Raw genomic sequence first — 13,780 nt, 5'->3', positions numbered from 1 at the left:
CGGTATTTTGCGGACACTCTGTATTGTACACAAAGGAATGCCTCAGAAAGAATGATTATAGAATAATAGAAATGAGAATGTTGTTGCTTCACGTTTGCCTTACATGCAGTTCTTGGTTTCTGTCTAGTTGTTGGTGCAGCTTAGCCGACATGTTGGTGTCGAGTATTTTCAAGAAACTGTAGTGTTTCCTGATGTCGGTTGTGCATTTGACGTAGTCGACTAGCATGGCCTTAAGTTGGTACCACATCTGTTCGATATGACGTTCGAGAGCTATGGACAGATTCTGAAGTAATTCTATAGCCTGAAAAATAATAATGACTATGAAAGTAGCTGGTTACGATACGTTAATTTTCACTAATGAACATTATATGTATGGTTATATTATTATAGTAGCATTTCAGGATACTATAAACTTAAAATGTAACAGAAAAAAAGAAGGAAGGTGAAACTGGTGGACAATTAATATTGGCTTCTATTCCTGCAGTAATAAATGTAACCGTAAAAGAAACGAACATGTTAAATAGTTTGGACTTCCATGATTACATGAAATTACTATTACTAGACGATTTTAACAATTATAAACGCTGCAAAAGACCAAAACACGGATTCCACCATGATGGATCTTGCAGCAAACTCGTAAAGCGGTGTTTGGATTTGCTGCAGCGAAGGTAAACAAATGTAATAAAAGAACAGTCTTGCTGCAGCGCTTCACATTTCTCTTAAAAACGCACGGATAGCTTCAAATGCTAACTTGGGACAATATTTATATTTTGTGGAGCAATATATGTCATTAAAATCAAATAAGATAGGTACAACTATTTAGATAATTTCACGCTAAAGGTTTTTAGCCAGTCACTAGCTTATTGATACTCAATCGACCAATGATACATATAGTCGCGACGCTGTTATTCCCGGCGTGACTCCTCCTCTTTGCTTACGTCTTAGGAAGTGAATGCTCTATAATGTCTAGGTAGGTAGGCCTATTATCGTTCGCCATTTTTGTTCTTTCGTTGCCGAGCTACCATACGAGGAATCTATTTGCACACCGTTAAACATTATCATGTCGTAGCTCCTATGATAATAAATCAAACGCACTGTAATTCAGCAAATAATTGAGCGGCAAATAACGTCTTCGTGTGCTTTCTGCGAACGCCAACGAAAGAGCCAAAATGGCGCGCGATTATATTAAGTATTTATCGAGCCTTAAGAAATGAATAACGTCTTCATCAACGAATCACAAGACGCACACGTTTAAATGTAGCCGACCTGCAACGCGATTGGCTGCCGGAAATTAGAGCGCCGGGACTATAATTGAATTACATTGATAGTTTTGTACTGCGCAAACCTAATAAATGACAGATTTTTCCAAAGAGTTCAATTGATTTGTTCCAACATAGTGGAAAGTTTAAGAAGAAATTCTAATAATCAAACGCTTACATCAAGCACACAAGTCAACATGGAACTGTCAATAATAGCAATTGCACTATGACTATTACTATAAAGTGAGTTGCAAATAAATGTATACTATATAATTTTCAAATATAAATAAATATCTAGTTCAATATAAAGCGTCATTCATTCATTCATTCATTCATTCATTCATTCATTCATTCATTCATACATACATATATATCTCACTGGAGCAAAGGGCGGAAGAGAACACTTTCCATCGGATCCGGTTTTTGACCGGATGTTTAATTTCTCCCCAGGTTTTCCCCATGGACTGTTTCATTTATGACGCTCCTCCTTCGCTATGAGTTTTTGGTCGCCCCCCCTTTTTTTTCTTTCTAGTATACAGCCTCTCTCTCCACAGTTTCTTCAGGTTTACGAAGAGTGTGCCTACATTCGCCTTACGGTTGGGCAAATCCTCAGAAAAAAAACGCTACCAGGTAATCAGCCCAAGCGTGAATAGAAACTACGCCCGAGCGAAACTACGGTTCAGTACCCTTCTATAGCCCTGGTTCAGTACAGTGTTTGTATAAAGACAGACACTGTACGGTTCAGCAGGCAAACGCGCTACCATTTGAACAGGGGCGTATTTTGCGGACTACCGCGGCTACCGGCGGTACCCCAAGGAAATTACAAAAAAAAACTTTATAATATAACATAATGTAATAATTTTGTATTATTAGTTTTACCATAGTAATTAAAATTAAAGTAATTGTTAGATTTATATGCGCTCTCTGCTCTCAAAAGAAACAAGTTGTCAAGGCGGCATCGCTGGAGAAACCGCTTGCTACTTGAGGTAGCCTGTGACCGTTCCGCTCACGCTGTCCTTCGCACAACTGCCCATCCCCCGCTCCCTACTGTTTCTATTGTGCAGTGTAGGCCGTGTGAGTTGCCGCTCTCGTGATCGGTTTCTTCGCAGGCGCGAAGCAACAATACGCTTAGTACGCTAGCTCTGAATGTGATTGTGTTCTTGCAGTGCAGTATTTTAAATCTGTGATTTGTTCGAGTGTCTAAGAGTTATATTAATTGTGAATTATTAAGTTTTTAATTTCCCAATTAAGTGATATTGTGAAAAATATGGCAGAACAAGTTTCTGGAGAGGTTTGTGTTGAAAATGACTGTGTAATAGAAGGTTTATTAAAAGTGCCTTTTAACCGTCGTACATAACAACGAGAAAGTTGAAATTGTGAAAATGGAAAGACCAACTCCTGAGTTAAATTTGTCCATGGACGTAAAAGAAAAACAGCGTGAGTACACACGCCATTTCACTTCAACATCATATGGTAAGTGGAATTGGTTGTGTGGTAGTTCTAAACTGTCTAAACTATTTTGCTGGCCATGTTTGTTATTTAGCCGCGAAACTAATGTGTGGTCAAAAGAGAGGTTTTCTAATATGAACTCCCTTCGAACGGCAGTCCTAGAATACGACAAATCAAAAGCTCATATTTGTAGTAGCATGAACTTTGCAAACTTTGGAAAGACAAGAATTTATTTACAGCTAGATAAGCAAAAAGCTCTACACATCAACCAACACAATGCTCTTGTGAAAAAAAAAAAATCGGGAGATTTTACTGCGTCTTATTAACGCAGTCTGCTTTCTAGGAAAACAAGAATTGGCTTTTCGGGGTCATAACGAGAGTGTGGAATCAGACAATATAGGAAATTATATTGAATATTTAAGTTCCTTAAGTTAATTTGACCATTTACTGGCCAATCATCTTGAGAGTTCAACAGTATTCCGTGGTACTTCTCCCGCAATTCAGAATGACTTAATATTTGCTATAAGTGGGGTTATGATAAAGAACATAAAACCTTTTGTGGCCATTGTTGTTTATGAAACAAGTTACTGCTTTAATCAGAGTCAATTGTCCACTGTTTTAAGATACGTCGACAGTACTGCCAATGTTCAAGAACGGTTTATAGGATTCACAAATGTCAGTTCGGACAAAACTGCTGCTGCTTTGTTTCAGCATGTGGAAGGTCTTACAGCAGAATACAATGTCGGCAATAAGTTAATTGCACAGACATACGATGGTGCTTCAGCTATGGCGGGAAATATTAATGGCTTGAAAACAAAAGTTCAAGAAAAGTATCCTCAAGCACTATTTATCCATTGTTACAGCCATGTTCTCAATTTAGTTTTGCAACAAACTACTTCATCCATTCCAGAATGCCGCATTTTTTCAAAACACTGTCGGGTTTAGCTGCATTTTTCTCATCATCTCCTAAAAGATCAGAAAACTCAAAGAATTTATGAACAAGAAACTCCCAAAAGTAGCACCAACTAGATTGAATTTTACATCTCGGCTTGTAAATACAATAAAGGAATACAGAGAAAAACGGACTGCTTTCTTTAAAAATATCATTTGTAATGACTCTGAAGAAAACTGGGATGATGGTGTAATTGTGCAGGCTCAAGGATATTTGAATTTTTTCACACAGTTTCAGAATATATTTCTTCTTGAAGTCTATGCTAGAGTGTTCGCACATACAGATGTGCTCTACAATATTCTTCAGACAAAAAGTCTAGACATAGCATACTACTTGCAAGAGGTATCAAAGTTAAAAAAAATACTATATCCGAGTTCAGACGTAGTGGGTTTCCGTCCATATGGAGTAATATGGAAAATGAAAATTCTTCAGCCAATACAATGGAACCACCATTAAAGCGAAGAAAAGGAGATGATGAATTGAAATACAGGCAGCTGTACTACAGCATACTAGATCGTATGCACATGGAAATTACTGACAGATTTTCTGATTATGGAAAGCTTCAGTTCACACATCTTCTAGATTTTGAAAAATGTTCTGCTTATAGAGAAAACTTCCCGAATGAGGCACTAAACAAATTATTTCAGTCCTATAACAGTCACTTTGATCAAATACTTTGAAAAATGAATTAAGTGTAATATATTCAGCAGAAGTCTTTGATTTTTCGAACAAACCTATCCATGAAATACTATCTGCCATATATGAAAACCAGCTGAACCAAGTTATTCCTGAAGTCCTTAAATTGGCAACATTAATTGTGACAATACCAGTTACGTCAGCATCGGTAGAAAGAACATTTTCTTTGTTGAAGAGAATAAAATCCTACTGTAGATCAACTCATACACAAGAAAGTTTATCCGGCTTGGCACTGATGTACATTGAAAAGTCATTTCTACAGAAACTTTGCAAGTGGCCCAACTGTAATTTCAGTGACGAAGTCATCAACGTATTTTCATCCCAATCAAGACGTCTGGAATTCACATAAATATGTAAGGAATTTTATTATAGGGATTTTAAAATATATTTTGTGTAATAATAGGGTCAGTGGTAGCCCAAACCCTTTAACCAGCATACGCCACTGCATTTGAACTATGTCTATGGAATCCTTCTTTTGACTTCCTTGCAGTAGCTCTTGGTGCCATTTATTATATATTCTAAGTATTTGAAGCTGTCTACTTGTTGCACTGCCTCATTTCCAATTCGCACGTTTACCTTTATTTTTCTTCCGTTAACGATGGTTTTCATCTTGTTTGCATTTACCTTCATCCCATACTGCTCACAGGTATCATTTAGCTTCAGTAATTTCTCTTAGTATCATCTCCTCTTCTGCTAACAATGTCATATAATTAGCAAATCTTATGCACTTTCTTCTTCCTTCCATGCTCTGAAAACAATTCTTCACTAATTGTCCAAGTGGATGTTGTGTGGGGTAAGTGATAAAGGGCAATGTTGTACTTATCTCCCCTGTCTTGACTTGAACTCGTTTCATATAAAGATTACTGAATAGTTTTCTCTCTTTCCAATCCACACGAATTTTCTTCAGAATCCCATAAGTATATACAATACATTCTGTCAAAAGCCTTTTCCAGGTCCACAAATACTACATACATTTCATAAAGCGTTATATACATTTATAATAATTTTCAAAATAAATAAATAACTTGCGCATTTCACAATGAAGCATTATAATTATATTAATCTCTTCACTTGTTTCATTACAAGGAGTTCAAGGCTCTTATTTTCTAAAATATTAATTTATCAACGAATTTCATATTCTAGAAGGCTTATGTAACTTATCTATAATTTCTGCTTTCACAGAAAATTATTGGAACACACCCATGCAATAAGATTGGTTTTATTTTTCGCGTGTGAATTCTCTAGTCAGGGATGGGCATAATGTTCCCGCGCGGATGCTGCTTACAGTTTAAGCGAGAACATTATGCCTATCCCTGATATAATAAATATATACCACTCATGGTGGTCTTTTTCTGTAACAATTTCATTTCACTTTAAACTCGTGTTTCTTATCACGAAATAATTATTTCTCGATCTTTGGTTTCGAAATAATTTATTGTTATGACAAGAAATATTCGTTAAACTCAATTAAATTAATACCAGAAAGCTATCAGAAATTTTGGTATTAGCGTTGAACATTTTAGTTTATACCAAATGTACCTAATAAATTCATTGGGAGGTTACAAGTAACCAAGAGTATTTCAAACGAATGTAAGGTTGTCAATTTAATAAATACATTACCACCATCATTCTTAAACTTTTATGCACAGGGACTTACGAAAAATATTTGGATGCAGAAGATTTTGAATATTGTGATTGCTTTATGTGAAGATCGTTAACATGCAAACATTTTTAATTGACATAGAATCCGATCAGAAAGATTAAATGTCCTGTTGATTATACAGAGCTTCAATTTAAAAGAGAACCCGCCGTAGATAGCTACAGCATATGTTGCAAATGGTGTCCCTTCATTTCAAAATATTAGTCCACAACAATTGATTGTCACTTAGTTGCTAATTTTATTATAATTAGGACATACTGGCTCAAAGCACTCGTCGTTGCCCGGGTTTTCCCTTTTGCTTCTATTTTTAATTAAATAGATTGTAAGATTTTTCGGAGATCTCGGAAACTCAACTACAGATAACCAAAACGAAGCTTTTCTTGTCCCTAAAGATTGATTTTTACATAGCGTCGCTTAAATAAATTAATGGCCGCTTTATCCGGAATGCCTGCCAGGGTTAACTCAATTTAAAACGGCTGAAGATCAGTCACCGAAAATAAAACATTTCATCATGTGTCTTACGTTCTACTGTCTTTTAATTAGTATTGTTTTGAAATTTTGCAAAACAAAAATATACCTCTCTGTCCCTATACGCCCGCTTGGCATTGACACAATGTCCTACATTAATCTGAAGCTGTGCTCACATACATTTCATGTAATTTCATTACCATGTGTGCTTTCACTTGACCTTCAAAGACAACTGACGATAAATATGGAAGTCCCTTGTTCCCAATCAGAACCCTTTGGGGTGTCATGGTGAGTTAAATTTACCTGTTTGTATATAAAGTGTGGAAGTTAAATAGCCTTGGAGATTTTCAGAGCGAATAGCTCATGTTCTATGTAACAAAAAACCATAATATCATTCTGGTGGAAAGTTAATAGTTTTTCAGAAAAACATGTTTTTTTTCTTCTAATGTTTAACATCTCTTATTCGGTAACTATTGCGAGCAGGGTTGTGAGTTTGTCCATATTGATAGGAAAACTAATACAAAATAATTTCTCTCTTGCGTATTTTATTAGTGTGGACCGTTTTCGTGTAAATTTAATTTTTAAAACCTTAAAATTCAAGTCATTGCACCGTACGAGTTGGTTGCAACACAGCGCCAGAGAACAGCTCATCTAGCGAGACACACCGAGTTCGTTGACCTCTGACATCTGTATCACGAGAAGAGTGTGTTAGCGGCGATGTTGCCGGACTGCTGAAACTTCAAACTTAATTTTCTACTTAACCGTGCATTTAATCACAAAACGGAATATAGGTTTTCTATTCATTTCAGAGTACCCTATCGTCCCTTTAATCTCCAAGGTTATTTCTCTCCCACTCTGTATATTAGGGTTCCCAGATCTCCGGATGTTACAAGGAGTGCCTGGTTTTATTAATCTTCCAGCCGAAAAGAAACTCTTGCGCGAGAAATTGCTTTTGAAATTTAAATTAGTAATATAGTGAAAATTGATTCTTCTCATTAGTTGTATTAACAATAACAACTATCCATCAAATTATTTTAAAGGTGAGCGTCTGTGTCAAGCTTTTAATGACGCAAACAAGGCGGCTTGAGAAGTGAATGTTTGTGGTAGAGTTGGCAGCAGCACGCGTCTCGTCAACTGACTTATAGGCTAGTAGACAGCCAGATACTATCTCATGCTATGCAACAATAGAAAATTATGTAAATAGAAATTAAAACTGTTAATGTTATATGTTGAAAATACGTTCTAGAAATATGATTTAAATCAAAGACATTTATGGTTATATCTACTGTATTCAATAAGTTTTGTCTTGAGCAGTCGCGTCTAACTCTGTAACATTAACAGTCGCGCGAGGTGTTGCTGACACTCCAAATATAATGGGTTTTGTTTTTAGTGAACAATTAAAATATCGCTCTTTTTTCATTTATACATTCATTCAATGTTATACAGAAGAGCAGGCGTTTTATTGCAAACCCAGTTTTCTCCAATCTTTCCTATTTTCTGCCTTCCTATTTGTCTCCTCATATGATCCATATATCTTAATGTCGTCCATCATCTGATATCTTCTTCTGCCCCGAACGTTTCTACCGTTCACCATTTCTTCCAGTGCATCCTTCAGGAGGCAGTTTTTTTTTCTCAGCCAATGATCCAGCCAATTCCTTTTTCTATTCCTGATCAGTTTCAACACTATTCTTTCTTCACCCACTCTTTCCAACACAGTTTCATTTCTTACTGTGTCTGTCCATTTCACACGCTCCATTCTTCTCCATATCCACATTTCAAGTTACTATGATGTACCGAACTACATATATTTCCGTGCAGGAATTCTTCATTACCATATGGTGAAGAATGGGTAGAACGGAGAAAAATTCTCTCCGGCACCGAGATTCGAACCCGGATTTTCAGCTCTACGTGCTAACGCTTTGTCCACTAAGCCACACCGGATTCAAATTCCGATATCGGATTGAATCCCTCTCAGTTTTAGTTCTGCCTCTCTGTTCCTCTCGGAGAAAAATTCAGTGACATAGTAGATGAGAGTAGGCCACCAAAGGGGAACAATAAACAATTGAATGCGCTTTCATATTTAAGTATAAAATATAGGGCTGCCATTTGAAATTTCAAAGTGAGGGTGGCTGGGGTGGGGAGTGATATCTAAAATGCAATTAAGCCTGGTTTCAGACTTCCCACTCAATATATAAATTGACGTGTTTTTTGTTTAAATTCAATTCAATTTAAATAATTAGTTATTTAGACTGGGAAGTTTTTAAATGAAAGCCCTGCATACACACACATACATACATACACACATACATACATACATACATACATACATACATACATACATACATACATACATACATACATACATACATACATACATACACACATACACACAAACTTTCGCTTTTATATATTAGATTCATATGACTTAGAAATTTGAGAGTGTAATATAATTATTACTCGACCAAGGTCAGTGAGTCCCGCAGCCCGGAGCGCCACTTGTACTTCTGTGTTCGTAGAGCGTCATGGCGATAGTTCACATTACGCCCGCGTCTCCACTCACCTCGGTCGAGTACTACGAGTAAAATATAAACATAGTTATGCTATGTAGTGTTCAATGTGTTGTTGTTGTTTAGTCAAATGTCCGAAGACAAGTCTGAACCTCACAAGTGATACCAACAAGGCACCACTTATGAAGCAACTAGGCCAGGAGATACTGGGGTAGGGTGGCCAGTTCCTTTCCCCTCCATTGCATACATCACAGACTAGCTATATTACACTAGTCAGACTTCAGATGTATACAATGACACACATCGTCAAGTGAGATGTACTATATCTGTCAGAACCTCAATCAGGGGAATTTCAATGTGTTGTCCTCTTTTAAATTGAACCCATTGTATTAGCAAAGTTAATAAAATGATTACTAGTCTTCGAATCCTCGGCCAAGAACGGAGGATTTTAAAGCGCTTTAGAATCTTTAACATTGCTTTCTTGGGGGGGGGGGTAAATCTGGACGACTCATGTCATAGAATTGCGGCACCAAAAAGAATGCTATTCAAAGAACTCCAGCCAAAATCGGTGGTCCATTTTTCGCCCACGCTGTATTTCTATACAATGCGCAGTAAAAAGAGCATACGTAAAAAAGTGATGGTTTTCAGTAAAGCAAAAGCGAAGTTTGAAATGAGAATCAATAGCATAATGATGGGATGGAAATCTGACGCTGTACATCATTATGGAAGAAGAGAGGAAGATAAACATTTGCCCATTAATATAACATTTAAAAAATAAATTTTTATTCACATGTAGAGCAAAACTCAAAACCATCCGTTTCTGACTTACAACCTTTTACCGTGCACCATATAATCTCTGCAGTAGAATGCGTCGTCGAATATAAGCATCCATGCAGTACTGTTAACTATTTAATAGTTTTCTTTTGGGAAATGGCACTGGATTTTACAATCCACTATTTAATTAAACTCAGGATACATATTCTTATAGTTAAATATGTAGAAATTCATTAAGTGGAAGGCTTTACCTTGTTTTTTTCGTCGTCTACTTTGGCATTGCTTTCACTAACATAGCTAGTCATATATGTTTCGAAATGCCGTTCCATTGCGATCATAATTGCTCGTAGCTGTCCGTCACTTGTATCTTGCTCAGATATAATTGAACTTCGGAGACCAGAAGCCTCATTTGTTATTTCTAAACATTCAGCGTCAAAGTCTGCTTTCATGTCATTCATTCGGTCGATAAAGGAAGCTGCAATATTAGCAATATGTATTAAGTTATAAGATTTAATTTGTTTTCTTGTGAACGTTACAATCAGGCTTAGGATCAGGAACACTTTAGCAACCAAGGTACGTACAACTTGACTATAGAGATCCTTGAACATAGTAGACAGGCATACTGTGAATGTAAACAACGACGTCAATGTGCTGAGTTATATTGTACTGTTAATAGTAGCCTACAATCTAGTGACGGTGGAAAATGAACTAGGATACATACCTCACAAGTTTTCATGTCCCTCGGTGACGTTGAAGACGTTAGCGTTACAATGAACAACCATGTACATACAGTACTACAGTAGAGCGTCTCGTTTAGGCACAGTGAAAACGTAAACAAAGTGCAGGTAACGTGTGGGGGGAGGACGAGCCGTACGATAAACACGAGGAATGCACAAGGTTTTAGTTACAACATTTATGGCGGAGCATTAATTGAAATTACATTTCCCAAAAACACACAAAACAAAAGAAAACAAATTGCATAACGTTACAATGGAAATTTCAAGTTACCTTAAGCGATGGCTATTGGTTGGTTTAGATGTCAATGTCAATAACTCCGTAGCTATTATTTTTCTCAAATCATTCTAACATATCTGATGATACTACTGTTATTGCAAGTTATCTAGAACCTTACATCCCCTAAGTCTGTCTTTCGAACTGCTCGGTACGGCATGTACTCATCAACGTAACGGCACGGCAAGGATGCCCGTCCCTCGGGTAACGTGACTCCTTTCAGAAAACGTTGGTTGTTTCACTTCACGGCTCTCTACTGTAAAAGAACTTGGTTCAATACAGACATCATCATCTCAGGACACTCCGGTTTTGAGAGGAGAACAGCAGATTTTAATTAACCTGTAATGAGTAAGTATTTAAATATAAACGTGTGTACAATCCTCTCTCATCCGAGCTGGGGACCGGCAATGGCGGAGTTACTACAGCTATTTCTATAGCCCTACATTATATTGGCCTACATGACTCACACCTACAGCCGATATGTACATATTTTTATAACAATATTTTACAGGATTATTATTTGAATTTACATTAATTTACAATTATACACAATCCTTATCCCTATCATTGCTGCCATCATCGTCATCGTCTTCATCGCTTGATCCAAAATTAATTATTATTTCGTCAATGGCATCATCCATTCGGAATTATCTTCGTAAACGTAGATACTACTTTCTGAACAAGATAGAATTCTTCGATTGTATCCCGAATGTTGATCGAAGTCGTCCACTTCAACTTTACACAAGTCCTAATTCTGGAATGAAATAGTATGTTTTGCAGAACTATAACAAAATAATAACTTACAACAGTAATTCATTATGTCGCTCACAGTACACACACTATTATACATAACTATTACAACAATAATTTCTAAACATTACATACCTGTTCTTTCCCGGAATAGTGTGAGGTTCATTCGGTAGTAATTCAATATTATTCTTAATTCTCTTCACGGAACTAATACCTTTGCCAGAGTATTTAGCCGCTCTCTTATATTCCTTATGAAGAGGTTCCAGCAAACATATTTTGTTTAATTTTTCCCCCTCACAACATTTATGTTATATTTGCGATAATTTTTCTTTCTCCGCTGTGGATAACAGCGTTACTTTTTCTCCGCGGTGGTGTGATTTCACCATACTTACTACCCTGTGGTTGCTGCTCCATGTTAACAATACTGGTACACAGTGAAGGAAATAGTCCTATATTTCTTGCAAAGAGATTATGATGCGGAGCATGCGCAAACAACTCGGTTGGCTCCACCTACGTTACGCGCTTCCTTCCCTCTGCCCCTCTGTCCCCGCTCAGAAAGTTCAAGATAACTTGCAATAACAGTACTATCCCTTGCTTACCGCAAATGAGCATATACGGTACTTAGGTGTACATTTTTCTGACGTTTTGTATATTCGATTTCCTAACCGTTTCAAATGTAAATCATTTTACCTTTTGGGTATGTTTTGAAAATTATATATTACGCTTTGTCAAACCTGGCAACTTTTTCATAAAGGAAGCTTAATTTATTATTATATATACATATTTTAACAAACAAGCAATTGTAACGTTGAAATAATTCAATATAACAAATCAAATTTTGCTACTTATATGATGCTTTCAAGCAGCATTTTTTACGGTAATGAATTTCATTCTCTGTATGACTAACATAACATCACTGTCTTTTGTACTGTACCTGAATAAATTGAACTTTGAGAAGAGATAATGTTAATTCGGCCACAGAAGACGGTGATAATATGTTAGTCATAGAGAAAATGAAATTCATGACCGTAAGAAATGCTGCTTGAAAGCAGCATCATATAAGTAGCAAAATTTGATTTGTTATATTGAATTATTTCAACGTTACAATTGTATTGCTTGTTTGTTAAAATATGTATATGATAACCTTATGCAATTTGTGCTCTTCCGTTTTGTGTGTTTTTGAAAAATACAATTTCAATTAATGCTCCGCCATTAATGTTGTAACTGAAACCTTGTGCATGCCTCGTTTTTATCGTACGGCTCGTCCTCCCCCACACGTTACCTGCACTTTGTTTACCTTTCCACTGTGCCTAAACGAGACTCTCTACTGTAGTTCGAAAACAACTGTTCACTATAAATTGAAAATGCACCGTGATGGCCTGAGTTTGTTTCGTAGGGAAAGACGGAAGAATACTGTACCTCCGATCACGAACCAGATTGTACACTAACGAACAGGTAAATAAAACCCAACGCGCCACCTCACTCCATCTGTACTCCGTTGCACTCTAACTTCACTTCATTCTTAAATTGTCTCGGATCCTAAGCCTGAGTATAATATACTTATATGTATATTTTCATTCTAAAATGTCCGCTGAGATTTAAATTTCGTAACTTAACTATTACCTGAGTTTTTAGGCTTTCACGGTGACTGTGATTAGATTTAGATTTTTGAGTAATCCACCGTGTCCAGGAACTTAATATTTCCGAAGTTCCGGAACTACATACAGGTTCCATCATCAGAATAAGCGACCTCTCTGGTATCACTCTGAAGGTGGAACCTATATGTAGTTCCGAAATGTTGAAAATGTCAAGTTGCAAGACACGGTGGATTACCCAAAAGTCTAACTCTAATTATTAACTATTATATGTTTGTTTAATGAGGTATAAAAGTATAAATAGCGGGACCAATCTCTGCGCTTGGCGGCCGTTGCACGAACGTTAGAATGTTTGGATGACTGAGTGGAGTGAGGCAAGAAGCTGCAAGCAGGTACAGGTTTTTTTTTTTCAAAAAAAAAAAAAAAAAAAAAAAAAAGGGAACCGAAGTAACCGAAACTTTTGTCTGGTCTTTTGACCGTCTTTACACAATTATATGCTTCACATGGCGTCCGTCATTATCCATTACGTACTGCATGTGGTCAATGATATGTGTAAGCATGCCAGCATACTGATCTGGAGTTATGTTCAATATCACAGATTCAATGTTTTCCTTCAGGTCGTCAAGGGTATATGGTATCGAATTAAAACACTGTTCCTT

General features: G+C 36.6%; 2 protein-coding genes across 2 annotated transcripts in view; both read right to left on the bottom strand.

Annotated features, from left to right (window-relative positions):
• LOC138695290 (dynein regulatory complex subunit 2) overlaps positions 1-297 on the bottom strand; it is a 31,009-nt gene extending 30,712 nt beyond the window's left edge. Inside the window, exon 1 of the mRNA XM_069819722.1 lies at positions 104-297. Within this exon, the coding sequence (XP_069675823.1) occupies positions 104-247 (144 nt within the window). The 5' untranslated portion in view covers positions 248-297. The remainder of the gene's footprint in view (positions 1-103) is intronic.
• A 9,701-nt stretch (positions 298-9,998) lies between these two features.
• Positions 9,999-13,780, bottom strand: part of LOC138695175 (dynein regulatory complex subunit 2) — a 28,961-nt gene continuing 25,179 nt past the window's right edge. Inside the window, exon 5 of the mRNA XM_069819635.1 lies at positions 9,999-10,240. Within this exon, the coding sequence (XP_069675736.1) occupies positions 9,999-10,240 (242 nt within the window). The remainder of the gene's footprint in view (positions 10,241-13,780) is intronic.

This window comes from Periplaneta americana, chromosome 2, assembly GCF_040183065.1.
Source record: "Periplaneta americana isolate PAMFEO1 chromosome 2, P.americana_PAMFEO1_priV1, whole genome shotgun sequence".
Classification (NCBI taxonomy): Eukaryota; Metazoa; Arthropoda; class Insecta; order Blattodea; family Blattidae; genus Periplaneta; species Periplaneta americana.
The sequence above is the reverse complement of the archived record's forward strand: the minus strand, read 5'-3'. Positions and strand labels throughout refer to the sequence as shown.